At 55.7% G+C, this 23,380-nt stretch overlaps 1 protein-coding gene across 1 annotated transcript in view; it reads right to left on the bottom strand.

The window, feature by feature from the left end:
- Positions 1-18,011, bottom strand: part of LOC119102493 (solute carrier family 49 member 4 homolog) — a 27,642-nt gene extending 9,631 nt beyond the window's left edge. The window contains 8 exon segments of the mRNA XM_037225862.1: positions 2,053-2,072; positions 4,332-4,422; positions 5,279-5,391; positions 6,518-6,608; positions 8,071-8,143; positions 8,145-8,225; positions 16,506-16,639; positions 17,895-18,011. Coding sequence (XP_037081757.1) covers positions 2,053-2,072; positions 4,332-4,422; positions 5,279-5,391; positions 6,518-6,608; positions 8,071-8,143; positions 8,145-8,225; positions 16,506-16,639; positions 17,895-17,919 — 628 coding nt within the window. The 5' untranslated portion in view covers positions 17,920-18,011.
- Positions 18,012-23,380: the final 5,369 nt, after the last annotated feature.

Raw genomic sequence — 23,380 nt, 5'->3', positions numbered from 1 at the left:
GCTAGTCTAAGAAACAATGTGAATAGTCAGGTTTCCAAGTAGAGACCCATTTTGTGCGCCACTTGTATAGATTAGCAGTCTTTAACAACTGCAGCTTGAGACATTCCTAACCCAGCCTGTAAGCAATACGGTATTGGCGAATTTTATGTCAACTATTGTGCCATGCAAGGCCACGGCGCGGTCGCCAACAATGGGTTTCCCATCATCGTCAGAGAAATACGACGACTAATGTAGTGACTAAGCCGATCATGGCTTCAAACCCACCGCGTCTGCCGTTCGCCGTGAGCCCGGGCAGCGCGCTCACCAGCGCGTCACCGGCATTATCAAGCCCCGCAGCCACACATGAACGCCAGCTGCCGCCGGTGACGAGGTACGGCCGCACCGACGCCAGCGGCAGGCCGTGTCGACGCGAGCGGCCGGCGGCGCCTACCTCAGTGACGCCCAGCGGCCGGAGGTTGATGTCCATGACGCCGAACCAGGCGCCCATCACGCCCTGGGACAGGCTGTACGTCAGCACCACGCAGATGAGGTCCGGGTGCCTGTGGATGCGCGGGCCTGGTCACCAGCTGGCGGCACGAGCCACCGTCCGCGCCCCGGCCGGTCACGTCCGCGGCCAGCACGCACAGCTCTCTGACGGTCTCTGGCCACACACGGCACGCACAGCTCTCTGACGGTCGCCGGCCACACACGGCACGCACAGCTCTCTGACGGTCACCGGCCGCACAAGGAACGCACAGCGCCTTATGCCACGCGCCACATGCTTAGGACGCGTGCTGGTTTTCTATGACTTTCGAACAAATGGGCGCTTCTTCACCGGTTACGTGATAAATACGCTGGAGCACAGATCTAGCGCAGCACACAGCTAGCCGGGGCAGCACGTGCAGCGCCATGTTGAAGCTCCTGTACCAGAAGCCTCTATGCTACATGGCGATGGCGTGTCCACTGACCTGGCTGAGCCTGTCCCGACCCAGTGTCGGAACGGCAGTAGCCCTCAGCTCACCACTACTACAGCAGCACGTAAACATCCCCGTAAAACTTCTGCACACTAGACAGCATCTGTGCAGGCACACAGTCATACGCACGGGCCACTTCCGCATCCGGGAACGCATGGATCACCACCGACGCTGGGTCCCAGAGGGGGGGGGGGGGGGCACCCACCTGAGCGCCATGCAGAGTCCCTCCTTGAAGCCGACCGTGTTAGTGGAGGCGGAGAGCGAGGGCGGCAGCGGCGGCCGCGACGGGAAGTACGCCAGCACCAGCACGAACAGCAGGGCGCAGATGGCAGCGTCTGGCGGCACGGCAGAGGCGGCAGGTCAGCCCCGAAGCCGCGCCGCCCGGGACGCCCACAGCTACGGCAGATGCGGACAGGTCAGCCCCGGAGCCGCGCCGCCGGGGACGTCCACAGCCACGGCAGAGGCGTACAGGTCAGCCCCGGAGCCGCGCCGCCCGGGACGGCAGAGGCGGACAGGTCAGCCCGGGAGCCGCGCTGCCCGGGACGCCCACAGCCACGGCAGAGGCGGACAGGTCAGCGCCGGAGCCGCGCCGCCGGGGACGCCCACGCCAACAGCCACAGCGGGCAGGTCAGTCACGGCAGAGGCGGACAGGTCAGCCCCGGGGCCGCGCCGCCCGGGACGGCCACAGCCACGGCAGAGGCGGACAGGTCAGCCCGGAGCCGCGCCGCCCGGGACGTCCACAGCCACGGCAGAGGGAGGCAGGTCAGCCCCGGAGCCGCGCCGCCGGGGACGGCCACAGCTGACGGGTCAGAGCTCAACATGGCTGGTTTCATGACCAGACTGGCGCCATGCATACTCCGTGAAGGGCAGCGAAGCTCAAACTGCGTGGAACACGGCCGGGGTCCGCGGTCTCCCAATGAAAACAAAACTTTGGATGATGACAGAAATACGGCCGCTGTTCACTTTACAGGCGATTGTTAATGAAAATTAAGCTCTAGTTTGGCGTATATACAACGTAACAGTCAAAGTTCACAAACACCCGACATTCTGCAGAAGATCCACACTCCAAGGGCTCACAGCAATGTTTCAAAGAAGAAACCATTGACAAGTGGTGTCAGCCTGATGAGCTATTCAAAGTCTTTTATTTTCTTTCCGAAGATGATCCTCTTTTACCACGCGAGGCGGAATTCAAGAAAGATGGGTGACAACCTTAGCGAAATCATTGTTTCCATTAGGAATGACTCAGAATGGAAATACGGAAATTGCCGACTACAGAAAACGGGCAAAGTTATTGTCATTAGGGCTTCATGTCGCAGTCAGCTGCTGGCGCCATATTGCCATCGTCTGCGCATCATCCTGGCAGCAAGGGAGGGCACGGGGTACGTCGCCGCGTCTTCATACATTCTATCTGTATGGTGACATGCATCGCCATGCCAAAGACAATATTCTGGCAGCGGCTGCGTTTGATTTGACTGTTCCATGTTAGGGGAAAAAGACCATGCATAATTAAGACAAGACCAAAAACACATCAAACATGACAATAAATGCGTGACTATAGCCGACGTACGCCACTCGTTAACATCCGTGCATCATGATAATCGAATAATGCAGCTTAAACTGCATCACATGTAACTTTTGTCACCATAAAAACGAGTGCCGTCGGACTCGCCGGCTGGGCGCTGCCGCGAGGCCCCGTGCTGCCACGTCTATACAGAGGGGTTAGAGAGGCGCTGACGGAGGCCACACGCCAGCCGGCCGTGCGGCGGATCAGTTTTGTGTGGCGCAGTGCAGGCCAGCTGGCGGCCTTGTCAGATTCCAGCCACTGACCCACATACAAACACTCCGCGACTGAACGCTGAACGATAGCCAGTGATCGAACGATAGCCAGTCTTCTTCGTCTGACTGTACGATCCGTGGGGACGGCGTCGGAGACGTCATGGCTTCGGGGATGGAAATGGCTTCGGGGATGAAAATGGCTTCGGGGATGAAAACGGCTTTGGGATGGAAATGGCTTCGGCGATGACTCTGAACAAGCTGTGGGACGGCTTCTTTTAGCCCGTCACGATAATCACCATCTGGCAATACCGGAATCGTCGGAATTCGGCTGGTTTGGACCAGTACATGCTCGTGGAACAATTGACAACGCGCGGTGTGCCGGACGACCAAAGTCCGCGGCATGTGACCACAAACGGCGCGGCGTCTCGCACTCGAGCGTGTAGCAAATCCACTGAAGTGCAGCTACAGCCAGACGGCGTACACTTAATGACCAATGTGGGTCACACAAACAGTCTGCCGTTCAATAAACTTGTCCGCGCTCAGTCCGGGCCGCGTCGCGTGCCCCGTGACGGGGGCCTGTACAGATGTGATCAGCCGCGGCGCGGTCACGACGACTGATGAGGGCGGCCTCGTCTCACCGCTGCCGCACGCTCACCCACACAGCTGGTGTGCCACGACCCCTCCGTGCTCGATCGAGACGGTGTATCAACGCAGTCAGCGAACGGGCGAGATTCGGAGCTCTCGGAAGAATGACTGGCATGATGAGCCCAAATCTAGACGATTCCTTTGCTGCTCCTCGTTGAGTGAGGGCAAAAGGCAACGAAATAAGTCACGGTCCCTAGCCCCCCCCCCCCCCCCCCCAGGGACGAGGATGAGCATTAACGGTACGGCAAAGCCAGACAACCTCAGGTGTCTACAAGATCGTAGAAGTTCGTGACATCGGATCGACGATCACACACTGAGTTAGAATGACCATCCGGATGACCATGACCGGTGACCATGACATGCCCAACTGCCGTCACAAATAACACACACTCTACTGCCACCGACAGACACACGAAAGCTCAGAAACGACCCCAATTTCTGACCCACAATCGGGCGGAACTTGCACTTGAGAGGGCCCTGCCCTCTCGCCGCGTAACCTGGCACGAGTGGCCGGCCTCGCGGCGCCCACTGACCGATGTACATGAGGTTCATGATGTCCGAGCGCAGGTCGTCGGGGCTAGGGCCGGTGCCGTTCGTGTAGTTGGCTCCGTCCACCAGGTGATTAATCCAGCCGGCCGCCTCGCTCACCATCGCTGCACGGACAGGTCACAGCAGGTCACGAACCAGGCGCACACACACACCGTCAAGTCGGGGGAGCACACCTGCACCCGCCGCTGCACAAGCACTACATGCCGTGACAAACACGACAACAGGCATACACTGCAGTTTCAGGACAGCACCAACGGCTCCGACGATGACCTCGCATCGTAGAGGACTTGTGCTCCATAACAACAGATGACGTCCTCAAGAGGTCGCCGCCCCTGTCAGGCTGCACCAGGCTCGGGACGGTCATGGAGCGCGCCCCACTCACCGGCCAGCTGCGTGACGTTATGCGGCAGCGGCGCCGTCTTGTTGGGCTGCGCGACGACCAACGGTCCGAGCAGGAAGCTGCCGCTCATGCCCAGCTGGTTCAGCACGTTCGGGATGCCTGCCGAGCACGGCCGCCGCGTCAGCCGGTGACGGAGAGACAACCTGTCGGGTCCCGCCTGGCCGGCGCGGGGGCGGTGACAGGGAGAGGGCCCGGGAGCAGCCGCCGCGTCAGCCGGTGACGGAGGAACCACCTGCCGGGTCCCGCCCGGCCGGCGCGGGGGCGGTGACAGGGAGAGGGCCCGGGAGCAGCCGCCGCGTCAGTCGGTGACGGAGGGACCACCTGCCGGGTCCCGCCCGGCCGGCGCAGAAGTGGTGACAGGGAGAGGGCCCGGGAGCAGCCGCCGCGTCAGCCGGTGACGGAGGAACCACCTGCTGGGTCCCGCCCGGCCGGCGCAGGGGCGGTGACAGGAAGAGAGGGGGCTGGTGCTGACCGACGACGGACACCCCACACGAGGCTTGAGACTGTTCAGGGACGACTGAGGACGACACGACGGCGGCCATCCCACACGAGGCTTGAGACTGCTCAGAGACGATTGAGGACGACACGACGGCGGCCATCCCACACGAGGCTTGAGACTGCTCAGGGACGATTGAGGACAACCCGGGTAAAACGCTAGGCAAATGTTATGCACATAAAAAAAACACTACACTGTTAGGACAATAATCCAAATAAGTCTACAATTGCCCTCCTTTGTAATGCCTCGAATAACTGGTGACATCCAGTCTGGGGAGAACTCCTGACAGACGAGAAGCAACATAGTTTCATTTCTGGCCACTGAGTACGTGTCGATACCCAACACTGGTCGCGCGACACCCAATAGCAGCTTGGCTCTCACAGCGGCCAGGCACCGTGCCCATCAGGTAGTGGCCTAGGACAGGGTAGAGGGGAGAGCGGAGGGGGGGGGGGCACGTACCGGTGGCGGTGGTGCGCTGGTGGGGCGCGAACCACATGGCCGAGATGTAGGGCGGCGCCGCCATCGCCATTATACCGGCCACGCCCGTCAACACCGCCGCGATGAACGCGAATCTGCAACACAGCGGCGGCGGCCCAGTGAGCGACGGACAGGTGGGCACCAGCGGGCCATGGGTCGGGAGGACACAGCACGCTGCCGATGGGGCGGCGGCCCAGTGAGCGGCGGACAGGTGGGCACCAGCGGGCCATGGGTCGGGGGGACGCAGCACGCTGCCGATGGGGCGGCGGCGCCGGGAGGGGAGGCTGGCCGGCCGTCCGTGGAGCAGTGCAGGTCCCGCAAGCCTGGCCCGAGCGGCGCGGCGAGCCCCCCACTGACAGCGCACGACACTGACGCGACAGAGCGCGGACCTGGCGGCGCCGGGAGGGGAGGCTGGCCGGCCGGCCGTCTGTGGAGCGGGGAGCAGTGCAGGTCCCGCAGGCCTGGCCCGAGCGGCGCGGCGAGCCCCCCACTGACAGCGCACGACACTGACGCGACAGAGCGCGGACCTGGCGGCGCCGCTCACCTGGCCTGACCCCGCCGACGAACCCCGGACAAGGACACGCCACAGGCACCGTCTGCCGTTGTTGCGGTTGAAACACCACACTCGGCACAACAGCAGTGCGGTTACACTGCGGCCTGGACAAATACCGGTTTGTTCAGTTCGCCAACCCTTTGCAGACAACCGCGATGTAGTAAACCTCGGGCCTACTCGCGCAACTGCTGTGCACATTTTACGCGAAGGCTGTAGGCAAAACTTGCTGTCCAATACCCACACAGAAAACGGCTGGCAAAGGCATGCAGTTTTGACCGGTGTTCGATCTCTGTGCCGAACCATCACGCGCAAGTACGCATGCACGCGCCCACATAAAAACAAGCCGTGACGAAATCAGTCCATATCATGACCACACAATCAAACCGTACATTAAACAAGACATACTTATCCCCCGCCAGCTGTCCATGCACCGACTTCGCCCACACAAGAATAACTCGCTGTCAAGCAGATGCGGACGTCTGGCGAATGCCTGCTTATCGCCTGTATTGTGCCAGAGCGCGTTGCCGGGGGCGGTGCCGGGGGCGGAGCCGAGCGGCCGGTGCCGAGCGGCCGGCGCCGCGCCGGGCCAGCGCCGGCGGCGTCAGCGGAGCCGCCGGCGCCGCTGGGTGGCGTACCTGTGCCGCGCGCCCGGCTAGCGGGGTACTGACATGTTGAAGAAGGGCTGGTGTAGTGTGACGCAGCGCAGAGCGGTGCCCACCGCCAAACAGGCGGCCATCAGCACCACGGCCGGGCGGACGCCTGCGGCACAGCACAGACCACCGGCGGTCACCAGCGTGGCCACCCCGGGAGGGGGCGGGGCTCCAGGCACATTTCTGCTCACGACAGCACCTAGCGGGTCGGGAGCTGCCAAGACGGTAACCTTACCAAGGCACAGCATCGGACCACACCCCAGTGCCAACACAGAAAGCTCACCACAGCACAACATCGGAGAGCGAATTACGAGCATACTTCCCTCCCCACGGGACCCAATTCAGTCCAGAAATACCGTCGGGATCTCCTCACCATGGCACAGGACGGGGCAAGGTCACCACACGACCACCGGCCTCCCACCAGACACCAGACACCAGGTCTGGCTCTGAAGTCTGGCCTCTCACCCGACACCAGACACCACGTCTGCCTCTGGAGCACTGTCACGTCTCGTCGCGCTCTGGCACCCAAGGCATAATCAGAAAGGTCGGCCAGGCGAAGGTCACTCACAGAGTGGAGCCTGGTCAGGCCGCGCCGGTCACCCTAGGCCCTGTGCGCCGCCACTCTGCATGTTGCGAAGAGGCACGACCAGGCGAAGTGAGGCAGCACACGGAAGTCACGTGACCCACGCAGCACGCATGCTATGACGCCCGAGCTTCATTTCCCGTCAGAAGACACCACCAATCTCAAAGGATTCCCTTTCGCGCCAATGATGACTAACATTGTCAACAAAGACCGCCCCAATGCAGCCGGCAGGCCGGCAGGCAGCAGTCCGTCCATCACAGTCAGCAGGCAGCAGTCCGCTCGGTCACAGCCGACAGGCCGACAGGCAGCAGTCCGTCCGGTCACAGCCGACAGGCCGACAGGCAGCAGTCCGTCCGGTCACAGCCGACAGGCCGACAGGTAGCAGTCCGCTCGGTCACAGCCAACGGGCCGACAGGTAGCAGTCCGTCCGGTCACAGCCGACAGGCCGACAGGTAGCAGTCCGTCCGGTCACAGCCGACAGGCCGACAGGTAGCAGTCCATCCGGTCATAGCCGGCCGGTTCGATGTGCTCCGACGCCGAACGGCTTCCGAAAAACACACCAGCAGCCCGCCCGTCATAAGTGACGCGCACAGCGTGGCATTGATTCACCTGTGCAGGAGCGACGCATTCCTCGTTCATGTCCGCTCATCTCGTTTACATTCGCACTCTAAGCCAGACTCCGTCCATGTGAGTCACTCGATCCGCTGGATGAGCTGGCCAGCTTCTCTCCTCTCGTCCCGCTAGGTCCCGTTCATCACCGGACGACCGGGCTCGCTCCTCCGCGCTGGCCCGACGCGCGACAGGTGGGGACCGGTGGGGACCGATATGGACAGATGGGGACCGATAAAGAACCGATGGGGACTGATAAGAACCGGTGGGGACCGATGGAGGACCGATGGGGACTGATGGGAACCGGTGGGGACCGATGGGGACCGGTGGGGACCGATGGAGTGCCAACGACAGACCGGCGACCACGGCACGACATCACCTTTTTTGTCGAGCAGCCAGCAGTAGGGCGCCATGAACACGATGAAGCCGATGAGTGCCACGTTGGTGAGGACTGGAGATGGTCAGCTCTCCCCAGCCGGGGAATGCCACCAGCGCCGCCTCTGTGATCGGGCCCCACGTGTTCCAGATGGCGCACTGTAACGCAGACAGAGCAGGGTCACACGGGTCTGTCGCGCACCACCTCCTTGACGGGGACCGCCAGCTGCGCAAGGTGCGTTGGAAACGCCGGTGGCGCTGCGGCCCGTCGCCGCCCCAGAGCGCGACGTTAGAGGGCACAGTCCACAGTCAGGGAGCGGGACACGATCAGGGGGGCACAGTCCACAGTCAGGGAGCAGGACACGATCAGGGGGGCACAGTCCACAGTCAGGGAGCAGGACACGACCAGGGGGGCACAGTCCACAGTCAGGGAGCGGGACACGATCAGGGGGGCACAGTCCACAGTCAGGGAGCGGGACACGATCAGGGGGGCACAGTCCACAGTCAGGGAGCAGGACACGACCAGGGGGGCACAGTCCACAGTCAGGGAGCAGGACACGATCAGGGGGGCACAGTCCACAGTCAGGGAGCGGGACACGATCAGGGGGGCACAGTCCACAGTCAGGGAGCAGGACACGATCAGGGGGCCACAGTCCACAGACAGGGAGCAGGACACGACCAGGGGGGCACAGTCCACAGTCAGGGAGCAGGACACGACCAGGGGGGCACAGTCCACAGTCAGGGAGCAGGACACGATCAGGGGGGCACAGTCCACAGTCACGGAGCAGGACACGACCAGGGGGGCACAGTCCACAGTCAGGGAGCAGGACACGATCAGGGGGCGGCTCTGACAGGCACCCGCAAACGTGCACGTCGCGAGCCGACACAGCGGTAGCTACAATGGCCAGCGCTGCGGGCTGGACACGACACAGCCGTACATAGAGCAGGCCTCTACGCGCTGTGCCTGCTGAGTCTTGTCCAGCGCGGCCAACTGCTGTGCCGTGTCCAGCGCGGCTGACTGCTGTGCCGTGCCCAGCGCGGCGGGCTGCCGTGCCATGCCGTGCCCAGCGCGGCCGACTGCTGCGCCGTGCCCAGCGCGGCCGGCTGCCGTGACGTTCCCAGCGCGGCCGACTGCCGTGCCGTGCCCAGCGCGGCCGCCTCCCGTGCCGTGCCGGCCTGACGCCGGGGCGGCTCACAGAGTCGCCGGCGGGTCCGCACGCGACAGCGACGAGCCTGGTTAGCGCCATGTCAGCCCCGTCCGACACTGTGATGACTAAGCCGGTGAAAAAGTGCCAGCTGGTCGCGAAGTGGGCCGCGCCAGCAGAGCGCGTGACTTTTTGTAACTCACTGCAGCGGCAGCAGATAGTGCGTCGGGCTACCAGGCCATAGAGCCCCGTGGTGGAGAAAAAACTAAGCAGACGCTTCACAGCACAAAAATGGCACTTCCGGGAAAGAGACAAATGCTGTCAATCAGTGTCACGGATATTTATGACGTATCTGTCATCACAACTTCAAAGAGTTGCCGCTACGCCGATCTCCAAGTGATCCCTCCATCCGCACATCGGTATGGGGCGAGCCCATATTTGCTGGTGGACTGGCGTCTAGCGAAAATACATATATAAAATACATAGGTCGCTCCGGTGGCATCAGCCGCAGGAGCATTAGCGCATCCATGGCACACTGTTGACTTCTGACTCAAATTCGAATGCAACACAATAAGCCGCATCCTCAGTTTAAATTTTGAAAATTTGATTTATTTAGAAAATCCAATTCAGATACACCGTCTCGGAGATGATCTGCTGTCGATAACGGTTCACCTTTTGAAATTGGCGGGACCATGCGGCGAATATGGCCCATGCAGCACATGCTGATAAACTGAGATGTTACTTGAGGGCATGCGCTGGCCATGACTGATAATCCATGACAAGTTGCTAGCCGGCCAAATCGAGATATGAATAAACATATGTAGACGAAGCTGTTCTGATTATTTGTTGAAGACATGCCGGACAGACCCGCGGCCAGAATTTCAGTGACGGCGCAGGCCTAATTCATTAACGGAGGGAGTCTGGTGTCAACCCGAGCTGACACCCAGGAGAGAACGCGACTGGCTCCGCCTCATCATATCCCTCCCAGTCGATTACCCTGACTGCGCCCCTGTGGCCGCCACCGCCAGCCGCCGGCGGCGCGCGTGAAGTGCCGTCCCCAGCGCGGGCGGACAGTCCGTCGATGAAGAGTCCCCAGACGCGACACCAGACGGCTGCCCAGAGGCGACGCGCGTAAACAGGGGGCGTGCGGTCCTGCTGACCCTGCGCAGAGCCCGGCTGAGGCCCCGTGCCAGCGACACCCACTGATGGCTTACAGCCCGACATTCCACTGAGATGGCGACACTTTGCAGCTTACTCACGACTTGTCCTCACACTGCGGGACGCAGATCTACACGCATACACACCCACATTCCTACCTACACGCAAAAAAGCGGAATGGTTACGCGACGGCTGGTGGCGGCGCCGCGCGTAGCGTCGGGCCGCAGGATCGCGTGCGCGGCGGGGCGGCACCGGCTGAGGTGGCTCACCTGGGGGGGGGGGGGGGGGGGGGCAGAATTTGGTCGGAGCTCGGTGAAGACTCACCACGCTGATGTCGGGCCTTCTGTCAAAAGTAATCTGTGGCGATTAAAGAAAAAAGTGCGGGCTTAGGGCAGCCGGTTGGCTGAACCTATGACGGCACGATCCCGCAACCCGGAGCTGTCGGGCCGCCAACTGTGGAAGGTTGGCTGTGCCCGCGCCGGACAAACGGCGCATGGCTAGCCCTAGTGATTTCCGTGTCTTTTGCCATATTGCGCAGCGCCGGCCTGCTCCAGCTTAATCTGCCATCACAGGACAGCACCCGTCTGACCACCTGGTTCAATAATTCTCCCGTCCCGAGTTCTGGCCTAGCTGCTGCCAGTTTCCGGGCTAACATTGTCTCAAAAACGGCATATTTATGTTGATTTGGGTCGGGTAGGGATTAGATCGAATATGCGGTCGTGGGGAGAGAGAACCGCCTTAAAGGGAGTGTACCACATTTGTGTGGGGTTTTGAACTGATATGGCCAGCTTGAAGATCGTTCGGTACAGTTCACAGCCCTGCCCATCTTAAAACCTAAAACCCTCTAGTTTGTGAGCTGCACACCCGCGAAGGTGAGCAGACTGTGTCGTGCGAACCATTTCGAGATTACCAGGGTATTCAGGACGCCGCAATAATACTGTTCAAATCCTACCATCCACTGACCGCGCGGTTTTCAATGTCAATTAAGCTATAACTGTCGTGTCGTTCACATCTGACGTTCGTAAGTACAATTCCGAAGCATAACTGCCGTCTAATTAGCTTTAAACCAATGTTGTGCACGCTATGCAGGACTTATAATAGCGTTTTGTGCTGCATGATGCCAGAAGTTATACGTTCTTCCTAGTTATCACAGTAATAAGACCTGTAACCGAATAACTTAAGAACAGCGCCATAACGGAGCATGCATGAACACGACGAGCGAGGGATAACACATGAGCACCTTGCGATATTTGGTTCCGCACGCATCCAGCACCGTCGCAGCCACCTCTCAGGACGCGGCTGCGACGGTGCTGGATGTGCCTCCGTACTTCAATTCATTTTTGAGAATGGTTGCTCGACCTCGGTCGCTCCGTGATCATTGACCAAGGGAAACTGACCGGCCAACGGTGGGACCCGCGGTCCCACTGCTCCTGTCCCGCACCCCAAATCGCTGAGACTGTCGTCGCTTGCTCACCTACCAGCCATATGGGCAAGGACGTTGCATGCCCTTCAGTCAGTTTATAGTCAACCATGTGCCCTGGTAGATAACGTTCGAAGACAGGCTGTTACCACGGCAACGTCTGGCATGACGTCACCACCCAGCCGACGTCCAGGGTCATGTTCACCGAACCCATGACAGCCCATCCGGCTCTGCAAGCGAGCGCCAGCCAGCACAAATAGCCCCCTAACGTTCGCGAGACGCCTCATACGCGTTCAGTAGGAGTGCGCCACTTGCAATGGACATTACATTAGACTCATCGCTGCGTTCAGTCCGTTTTCTGTGTCTGCCCGCCCAGTAGAGGTGATCTCGGTTTCCTTGGCCCCAGGGGAGCGGTGCCGGCCAGCCGGTCGCGGGACCGTTCCAGTGAGGACGGGCCGCGCGTCCCAGGGAGAGGCCGGCGGCGGCGGCGGCGGCGGCGGCGGCGGGACGCAGTCCGGGGTGCTGGAGACCGGTCGAAGTTCAGCGCTCTCGGGTGCACACGACCTGACTGCATGGAGCGCGGTGGGCCCGAAGCCGCCTTCAGGCGTACAGACCATACGTCAGCGAGCCAGCACGGCCTCTGGAGGCGCCCACAGAGAGCTCGCTTTCTTGGACGCAGAGCGCGGGTTTTCATGGCAGCTGCTCTAACCAGAGAAATACCACTTTTCACTTTGGTGCTTGACGCCTGTCAGGTGTTTTCTGCCACTCAAAGACTTCTCGGAACCTGTCCAGCAAGATGCTCCACCACTGCCATAACAGCACCACAGGGTTGCTCTCGCATAACAAAGCGCAGTCCGCAAGCTAGTCTGTGCTCGGAACACGCCATTCTACGTCCACTCGGCCACGACATTCAGAATATCTTTCCTCTACTACAATGACAGAACGCGATGTGGCAAGAACGTAAGCGTCCAACACAGACGCCACTGATAGGTACGGTATATCAGGCACCTTTCATACACCCAGAAGGCCCATATTTCCTGTCTTGGCCATCATCATACATATCCGTCACATACCATGGCAGCACGAGCTCATACATACCCGTCACTCAGGATATCTTTCCTCTACTACAATGACAGAACGCGATGTGGCAAGAACGTAAGCGTCCATCACAAACGCCACTGATAGGTGGGGTATATCAGGCACCTTTCATACACCCAGAAGGTCCATATTTCCTGTCTTGGCCATCATCATACATATCCGTCACATACCATGGCAGCACGAGCTCATACATATCCGTCACATACCATGGCAGCACGATCTCCTACATACCCGTCATATAACACGGCAGCACGAGCTCATACATACCCGTCACATACCACGGCAACACGAGCTCGGTGCCTGACTTGGCAGGAGCACCAGACAGATCACCGCACCCGTCCGGAGTAACCAACAGACCACCACACTCGTCCGGAGCACCCGACAGATCACCGCACCCGTCCGGAGCAACCAACAGACCACCACACCCGTCCCGAGCACCCGACAGATCATCGCACTCGTCCGGAGCAACCAACAGACCACCACACCCGTCCGGAGCACCCGACAGATCACCGCACCCGGCCGGAGCAGCCAACAGACCACCACACCCGTCCGGAGCACCCGACAGATCCCCCCCCCCCCCTTACACACCACGACAGCCCGTGCTCCGCGCCCGACCCGGCGGCAGCGCCAGGGATCTGCGCCCCCGCTCGTGGCCTGGAGACTGCAGGCTGAGAACCGCTCCTGCAACGGCCGACCGTGCATGGACTTCTCCCTACTGCACGCTGTCCTCGCACAACGGTGCGCAGGAACGTCTTGCAGCTTTCTGGGAAATATCAGGCTTATGTTTCATACTAATCCGATAAAAACTGTTCTTTTTGTTCCAGCGAAAGCTGCTTTTTCTCATCAGCTCGAACTTACACATGACGACGTAACGGTCTCTCCTCTTCTATCAACATAGCTGGTCAGATGAAGCGTAAGTTATTCCATCCAGCGGAAGAGCGACGGATGCTCCGGTCGCAGCATCAAATGACTGGAAATGCTCCCGGGACGCCAGACTCGCGCACTGCCAGCAGCAGTCGCCGTGACTCGTCGAAGTTCACCAGGTGATCTGCTCCATCGACGCGGAGGGGTACTTTAACCATATCATCACGTTGCACTACACGACATGAACTCCGAAGTGGCACCACCACCACCACCCCTAGGCCTGCGACGGTATCTTTTTCTGCGGCCAAGTTAAAACCATAAACCATAGGTAGAGTGATAGGCATGAAACCATGGCGGTGTATGTGCGTGGTGTTCTTGGACATGTTTACACGACAAAGAACAGTCTGCTGTCACAAAGGTATACACATAAACATCCGGCTCACATCTAGATAACCTGTGCCACGCAAAACTGACCTCTGGCCGCCAACCAAGCCCCATACCCGCACGGCGGCTGATGTAATGTCGGCGTCATGAGAGGGGCGCGGGGACAGAGGCAATTGGGGGCATCTTAGACAGACTGTTTACGTCTAGCGCGAGTAACCGTCGCCCCGGTCAAGGGATTCGATGGAAGTTTGCTGATCAACATACCAGTGGCCGGGTAAAAGGCTGCTATCGCGAGTCGCATCGGCGTACGCGGCGAAGGACACAGATTACCAGAACTTGTCCTGGCTCATCCGCTCTAAGATCAACACTATTTCTGCAGTCATCGCGTTAACGCGATGATCCGCAAGGTTTTGCTAGCAGACAATTTGAGTACAAGGTAGTCGATGAAACCTATCGAAGTGTGTCATAAGGGTTATTATAGGGGTTATTGTCATAAGACAATGCATTACCTTACGTACGTCAGCTAAATCCATTTTCTTCATCCCAGTGACGGCTGGTGATGAAGCCTGACACCTTATAGTGAGCGGCATGTTTTTATATGCTGTTCCACATTTGGTTGCAGGAAACGTGACGATTAAGAAGAGAAATAATCATGATCCCCACGATCTCTTTAAAGCCAGATCATAGAAAAAGTCTCACAGGCTGCTTGCTAAAACGAATATCGCCACTGCTCCAACACCACAGACACTTCCCTCAACTTCTTGCGCCAACGATAGCCAGCCACGCACTACGACCCCAAACGGCTGACGTCATGGACTGAGCGTTCTTCTAAGACACGGGGTCAAGAAGCACTCCATCTCTGCGGGCAGGCAAAATGTTTGAGAACATGTGCCCCATGTGCCCTTATCATACACACTTGTTCACAGCTGTGCCTTTCCTGCGTCGAAATTGGAGATGCTTGGCGCGATTATTTCATACGACGTGCGCGGGACCTTTGTGACGTCAAATTGCCGTATTTTCGCTGACTGCAAGCGTACCGGCGATGTCGCTATACCGCTGTCGTATCGGCGATGTCGCTATCCCGCTGTCGCATCGGCCATGTCGCTATCCCGCTGTCGTACCGACGACGTCGCTATCCCGCTGTCGTATCGGCGATGACGCTATCTGCTATCGTACGGGCAATGTCGCTATCCCGCTGTCGTACCGGCGGTGTTGCTATCCCGCTGTCGTATCGGCGATTTCGCTATCCCGCTGTCGTACCGGCGATGTCGCTACCCCGCTGTCGTATCGGCGATGTCGCTATCCCGCTGTCAGATCAAATTTGCGGGTGATCATCACACGCCAGCGGACATAAATGCGGGCTCCCGATCGGTACCGGCCGTGGGAGGCGGCGGCGAGGAAGCCGTACCCAACCGTGCGCCCGGCGGTGGTCGGTGCTCACTCAGCACCACGTGCTTCAGCTGTCAGTGTCCCAGCCCCATCCCGGCTCTGACAGACGTGTGCGGCGTCTCGGCTATCCCATATCTAGCTGCGTCATCAACGCTCCGTCAGAGATATCGTGCATGCGCACTCTTGAGTTCCGGTGACATTCTACGAACTTGCTGCGGAAGCGCGTCCGCTGGCGCTGCCTCGCTCGCCCGCCCGCACACGGTTTCTTCTGCACCGTGTGAGGACAAAGGGCTTGACTCGATGGCGCCCTTATGTCACCATTTGGAGTAGCATGTGGTCTCTTCCATCTGTTGACGTGCAACAGCAGCGCGCAGGGACACGACTATACGAGTTGAGGGTGTCGGTTATGGTTCTGTACTCTCCACGGCTCGTGAACTCGTTCCTTGGTCGGCACTGGAGCTATACGGGTGTTGTTCAGTGTCACTGGTACACCACACAGCATGCCCCGTCAAGTGCTATCACTGGACTACGCAAGTGCGGCGCCACACGCCGCTCGGCTGCGCACCAAACGGCTGGGCGAGCCGGGCAGCTGTCGGCGGCCGCCGCGAGACACGGAACCATTGCGATCCAGCCCTCACCGCCAGCACCCGCCACACGAGATGGGCCGTGCGTCGGTGGCGATGCGCCCCTGCCCCCCCCCCCCCCCTTCCACCCTGCCACAGGAGCGGGGTCATACACCCGACTCAGGGACGCAAGACACGGTAATGGCCGAGGGTCCGCGCTCAATGGGAGGACGGACTGGAAAGGCTCAGGCGCTCCGTCGGCTGCTTACCGCAACTACGTCCCACATATGGCCCCTTCATGCCCGCCATTCCCTGATAGCGGCCTACGGCGACTCTTCATGCGTTAACATCGCAGGCGGTGGCTTGGAAGAAGACCAGCTGCCCGTGCCCAGTAGCGCGTCGGCAGCTGCCACCGCACCTGCATGAAGCCGAGCGCTGAGTAGACGGCCAGAATGTACCAGCGCCGCTTGTAGGTCTTGATGAGCACCTGATTGGCGGGCGCCGTCAGCGGGCGTCGCTCCACCTCCGGTACCTGGTCGGCCGTCACCATGGCTGCCGGCGAGAGCGGGGGCACGACTGACTGGGGACGTCCTGGTGCGGCGTCTGGACTGGAACACGCCTGGACCGGGGGAGGGGGAGGGGAGGGAGCAGCCCGCTGCTGGCGACATCTGCCGCTCGCGGAACGAACCTCTGGTGGCTGGCAGAGGCTGATGGCAGCAGATGGGCATCAGACCTGCCCATGCCATGGAAAGCTTTGGGCACCCAGAGACTACTAAGAGCAAACACACAGCCCAGTGCCACAGGCAAGGAATTGAATTGTATTTATCATGTAAAGGGGGCAAACCTGTAGCTACCTATTGGTTATTATCTGCATTTTCCCTCATGCATTTCAACAAACATCCAATACTGAAATAATAAATATACAACAAAAATATTAAACTGGGCTAGCTCAATTTGCAGGAATCACAAAACTTGCAAAAAGTAAATTCCACTAACTACTCAACAGAAAGCTGAAAATGGTTTTAGGTTTAGTTTTCCAGTGCCAAAGCGTGGTGATTACACTGCACAACAAATCACCTGCTCTTCTGTTTTTAATGAAATAATTTGCTTCAGAAGACAAATGATGTAAGAAACACATCTATTGAAACAGAGAAAATTTATGTTAAACATAAATATATTGAGAGATAAACTTAAAACCAGACACATTGGTGATGATAGGTTTTCCACACACTTTTTACAACAAAACAAGTTGAATATATCAGACCACTATTTCAAGATAATCAGTAGACATAAAACAGCAGGATTGCATCACATGAACATGCCAATACCTATGACCACCAGATGTTGATGAGCACTATCAATATGACCATTCCAGACTTACTTTGTCTATTCAGTCAATTTTGTTTCTTATGTATTGTTTGCTACTTTTAATAAACACATTCAAGCTAGTCTGCAATCTATCTGTGTCTTATTGGGTATGCTTATGTGGTATCTGTTGAGCAAAATCTGCCTCACATATTCAAACATCAACATAAGTGAGGTGACTGATTCCTTAACTGTGTTACATTTTGTGCCAGGTTGATCCATGTCATTCATAAGTCAGGCACACACTATACAATCAAAGGAAAATATGCCTGAACTGCAAGTTTGTTCTCTTGAAACATCAAAGGTTTGACAGTTACTTAAATCATAACATGTCACAGCATCCTTCTGCGCATAACGACCATCACCTCCAATAACCTGGCAATTAGCTGGCCTGCATAAGCCCCGCGGCATCGTGCTTCAGCTCAGCTGACCTAATACTCACCCCCCGAATCTTCGACATAATCCATGGCTTGTCAAATTTGGCCTCCGTAGTAAAATTACACGCAGCAAAGTGCCTGCCGCGCACAACCCAGGAATTCAGCGACGCACTATTGTAACTCAACAGTCACATGCGTAAACAACTTCCGATATGGGTCAAGGCTCAGGTGAAGTGAGGGCATATTAGGGACTAAATGACAGGAGGCACCTCAGACCGATCATACCTCTCGACAAGCACGTAGTCCGAGCCCATGGCACTGAATGACACTAAACCTACACGATTCCATACTACCTGATTGACAATTTATCCTGTCTAGAATGTGGTGGCCTTGGATCAGGTCAGAAATCGCCAAATATACCGAAAACCGCAAAATAGGGCTGCAGACAGCCCTGCGCTCTGAGCCCATGGTACTGATCAACACCAAACCTTTTGTAACAAATGTGTCAATGTCCAATGCTGTTCAAACTATGATGACCTCGGGTCACGTCGAAAGTCACCAAAACGGCCAATACCAGCCGGAATTAGTTCGCAGACAACCCAACGCTCGGAACCTTTGGGACTGATCGGCACAAAAGCTCTACCAATCGATGTGTCATGATCAATAACCTCATCTTTCCAGGGCATGGTGACCCTGGGTCAGTTCAAGTGTTACCCAAAAAATACCCCAACAAACAAAAAATAGGGATGTGGATATCCTCATGCTCCGAGCTTATGGAACTGATCGGCATAGAACCTTAACCAATCGATGTGCCACAGCCACTAACCTATCATTTCTAGAATATCTGATCTGGGATCAGGTCAAAGATCGTCAAAGACGCCCCAAACCACAAAAATTGGCTGCAGAAAATAGTACGCTCCGAACCTATAGGACAGATTGATGCAAAATGTTTACCAATCCATGCACCATAGTCGTTAACCAATATTGTATATAAGATGGTGACCTTGCTTCAGGGCAGATACCTCCAAAAACAGCTGAAACCACCGAAGATCATTCAGAAATAGTTTGGTAATCTTTGATCTGACCACACGTCACCAGGATTCGGAAAGGGCAGGTTATCGACCATGCCGCCTCGATCGGCAAAGGTTTTGTGCAGACTGGTTCCAAAGGCTCGCAACATACGGTAATCTGCAGCCAAATTGTGTTCGTTTGAGGCCTTTTTGGTGACATTTTCCCTGAACAAATGTCACCATGCTCTGGGGAGGGTGGATATCGAATATGGTGCGTCCATTCGTGAAGACGTTTGCTGACCAGTTTCATTGACTCCCGAGCATTTGTTGTCTGCAAAACTATTTTCTTCTTGCTTGGTATTTTTGGTGACTTTTGACATGGCTCTTGATCACCATGTACTTGGAAGGATGTAGGTTATGAAACCCTGGAACATCAATCGGTATAGATTTCGTGCTGACCAGCTCTAAAGGCTTGGAGCATGGAGTTGTCTGCAACTCTGGACCCCCTGAGCATGGGGTCAGGGGCCCCTAAAGGGCCCCCCGATAGTAAAAGGGCACCGAAATCGCGGGATATGGCCCATTTGTTTAAAGGATGTGTTATGTATTCATATATATATATATATATATATATATATATATATATATATATATATATATATATATATATATCACAGTACACATTCTACCTTCCACACCTGGAATATAGGCTAGACGTTATCGCGAGATCGGTTGTGCTTTAAGTTTATGGTAAATAAAATGACAAAATTTAGCGTTAAGTGACTGCATGCAATAAATCATCGCCGTTTTTTTATTTTGCAATGGTCGAGCGGGCTTTTCAAACCGATGCAACCCAGAAACTTCGTCAAAATTTTTACCTGTGTTGTACAGAGGTAGCAAGGATTCCGCGAATGCCGACTGAAGATCAAAATGGGTCAGCAATTTGTATTAACATGGCCAAACCATGTTTGTCAGCATGTGTTCAACTTTCAGTCAGAATTGATTAGTGGTACAAATTACGTAGCGTAGTTTTGAGCATGCGCGCTCGCATATCTTAGTAACAAAAAAAAACTTGGCGTCGGGCGTTGCAGTCTCCTTAGGCCACGCGGGCTCGGCCTCGCGGCTAACACTAAGTCGTGGCAGGGATTATTTTCTAGCCACTTGATCCCTGCCCGAAGCTAACAGGTGAACAAAAATGGTGACGCATGTTAAAAAAAGCACATTGAACCACTTTTGGGCACCTCACCGTACATTTAGGGATATTCTGGGCGTGAATTTCACCTCTGAGGTTTTAGGTTGATGACAACAACGCATTGGCCTTTACAGCACGGCGAAGTGTGCTGGAATTTTGTGGTGGAACTGGAGGAGTAAAGGTAAAATCTCGATTTGCCTTGTTGCTGTAACTGTTAATCTGTCCAGGGAAGCAACTTCAGTGTCATAAAAAATATTCACCCAGTGTTATCTTTGAACTATGCGAATTAATTTTGAAAGGCATTCAGAGGCAATATTTTACGACGGTCATTGTTGCGCGCTCGACGGTCGCCACCTGGCGTCACCTGCAGTGACTAGCGCCGTTCTGTTTTACGAAAACTGCTTTCAAGCCATCGCTATCCTGGCTCCCCGAGATTACGGTCGTGTCATTGAGGCTTTATGACGCACATAGCTGCTGGGACTACTTGGGCCGCTAGCCTCTCATCCCGGCGGCAAGGGCGGGACATCGCGGGGAATCAAACCCCGCACCTGATGTGCCCTATACGCTTGTTTACCACTACACTATCGACACCTGGCGCGGAGACTCAAACCTTTTGATGACATTTGTTTCACTTGTCGATTCTGCGAAATAATGAGCTTTCTCAGATAAACATGGGTTGGCCTTGCGCATTTTGAAGTCACTTCGACCAACTCCATTCAACACTAATGAGACAAAGTCCATGGTTTTCTTTCTTTTATTGTTATTTTATCTGGTAACCAAAACAGAAACCAGAAACTACCGTGATATAAATTCTGTTTGTATTTTGGTCAATGCACTGAAGAAATCAGATGTTGGACGACCGCACGGATTAAATCAGCGGCGCCCTTAATTTACAATGGCTTCGTGAACTCTTTCTGAACCGATAAAACTCAGAAGTTTTGCCAGAATGTTTTATCTGGGCTTCTACAAACTGGCAGACAAAACAAAAACAAACAAACAAGCAAACAAAAAAGTTCCTAGGTCATAACCTTCGGGACAAATAAGGTCAAACAAGGTAAAATCCCTGGTTGGTCTTCAAAGTGCCTCAAGAACCTAGATAACTGTTTCTGAAGCAAAAGGTCACATGCTCATTTAATGCCAGTGACATTTAATGTTTGAACTTTTGAAGGTCATGGTGACCAAAATCAGACCAGACTGCTGTGAGCTTTGTATATGAATAAGCGCCAAAGTTTACGCCAGGCAGTATGCTCCTAAAAACCAGATGTGGAGCTGGGTCTTTTTAGATCAATGACCTATTCAGACATCTAAGAAGTCCATGGAAGATGTAGAATGCGGTTCATGCTATCAATAAATTTGAAATAAGCACCAGAAACTATCCCATGCAGCAAGCCCTAGAGTAATAAAACAGGTTGGTTTTAACCTTGGACTGACCTTCATACCTGACCTTAGGTCCATGCAGTTTGCTCATTCAATTGTTGTATTATCTTCATTATATGACTTTGCTTAAACCATGGCCTGACTTTGACCTGCCAGAGGTCAGCGAGGTACATCTTACATGGTACATCTTACCTTACACCTTATAAGGTACATCTAATTTTTCACCAAACAATCCGCTATTTAATGGTCTACAACTATGCAAACATTTGGCGCGGCTACGCCTCACCGTTCGGAAACCATTCTAGAAAAACCTTCCGGGGGTCAATTTGCCCCCCCCCCCACTCGAGCGCGTGTTAAAACACCGTAAAACGGTGCTGGAATCTGGTAATGGAACTAAAAGAATAAAGGTAGAATCTCAATTTTTCGTGTTTCTGTAGCTATTAATCTGTCCAGCAGACAGATTTACACAGCGTCCGCCGTCTGGTGGCACTTGCAGTGGCCGACGCCGTTCGGTTTTGCGGAGGCTGCAACCAAGGCCATCGCTGTCCTTGTTCTCGAGGTTGCAGGCGGGCCTGTTGAAATCCTTTTTATGTAATTTGTTTCACTAATCCACCCTGAAAAATCGACGTTCTCAGGCAAAGATTGGATGACTTTGTTGGCTTTTTTTACTCATTTTGGCCCACTCTGTTCAACATCAGTGAGACACCACTCTACTCAACAATAGTGAGACCCATTATTTTCCTCCGGGCAAGGGGCTCCTCGAGGAGCACCCCAGGGGCGCATACCGTTTCTGGTCAAGGGCTGAAGGGCCATTCCGTCCCATCGCGAAGTAGTTTCTGGCTGTCATTCTAGGCGACATGGGGCGGGGTCCCCTCTTCGATCTGGAGGCCACTGGAAGGCTGTATCATATCACATTGTTACCCTCTCTGACACGGGAGGCCCTCTGACCCGCGCCGTTGGCCCACGATCAGCACAGGAGCCCTCATTGACGCAACAACACCCCTTATCGCCGCGGGTGGTTCAATAATTGTCACATAGGCTCCAGTTCCATGTTTTCTGTGTCTTTCACAGATATTGAGGACCCTCTGAACGTAGATTGTAGATGAAAATGGGTCCCAAATTTGTATTAACATAGCTAATCCATGTTCATCTAAAGATGTCCAAGATTCGGTCAGACTTGATTACTGATAGAAAAGTATGTAATACGGTTTTCAACATGCGCGCTCACAGGTCAGAGCAACCAAGGGCGGATCCAGGATTTCCTCAAAGGGGGGGGGGGGCACGCAACATTGTGGTGCCCCTGGAGTTTGGGGTGCCTCCGAAAAATATCCTTGCATTTCGGTCGTACCATTTTAAAACAGATGGTACACACACACATATATGAGAGAGAGAGGAGAGACAGAGGAGAGAGAGAGATAAGAGAGAGAGAGAGAAGAGAGAGAGAGAGAGAGAGAGAGAGCAGAGAGAAGAAGTAGAAGAGAAGAAGAGAGAGAGAGTAAGTAAGAGAGAGAGGAGAGAAAGAGAGAGGAGAGAGAGAGAGAGAGTGAGCGGGAGACAGAGAAGAGAGAGAGAGAGAGTATAGAAGAGAGAGAGAGAGAGTCAGGAAGAAGAGGAGAAAGAGAGAGAGAGAGAGGAGCAGAGAGATCGAGAGAAGTATGAGAGACGAGAGAGAAGAGAGAGAGAAGAGAGAGAGAGAGGAGAGAGAGAGAGTCGAGAGAAGGAGAGAGAGAGAGAGAGAGAGAAGGAGAGAGAGAGAGAATAGGAGGATAGAGAGAGAGACGAGAAGAGATAGAGAGAGAGAGAGCGAGATAGAGGAGAGAGAAAGAGCAGAGAGAGAGAGAGAGAGGGAAGAGAGAGATAGAGCGAGAGAGAGAGAGAGAGAGAGAGAGAGAGAGAGAGAAGAGAGAAGAGAGAGAAGAAAGAGAGGAGAGAGAGAAGAAGAAGAGAGAGGAGAGAGAGAGGAGAGAAGCGGAGA

This window comes from Pollicipes pollicipes, unplaced genomic scaffold (assembly GCF_011947565.3).
Source record: "Pollicipes pollicipes isolate AB1234 unplaced genomic scaffold, Ppol_2.1 Scaffold_5724;HRSCAF=6776_pilon_pilon_pilon, whole genome shotgun sequence".
NCBI classification, from domain to species: Eukaryota; Metazoa; Arthropoda; class Thecostraca; order Pollicipedomorpha; family Pollicipedidae; genus Pollicipes; species Pollicipes pollicipes.
This window is presented reverse-complemented; position numbering and strand designations above follow the sequence as displayed.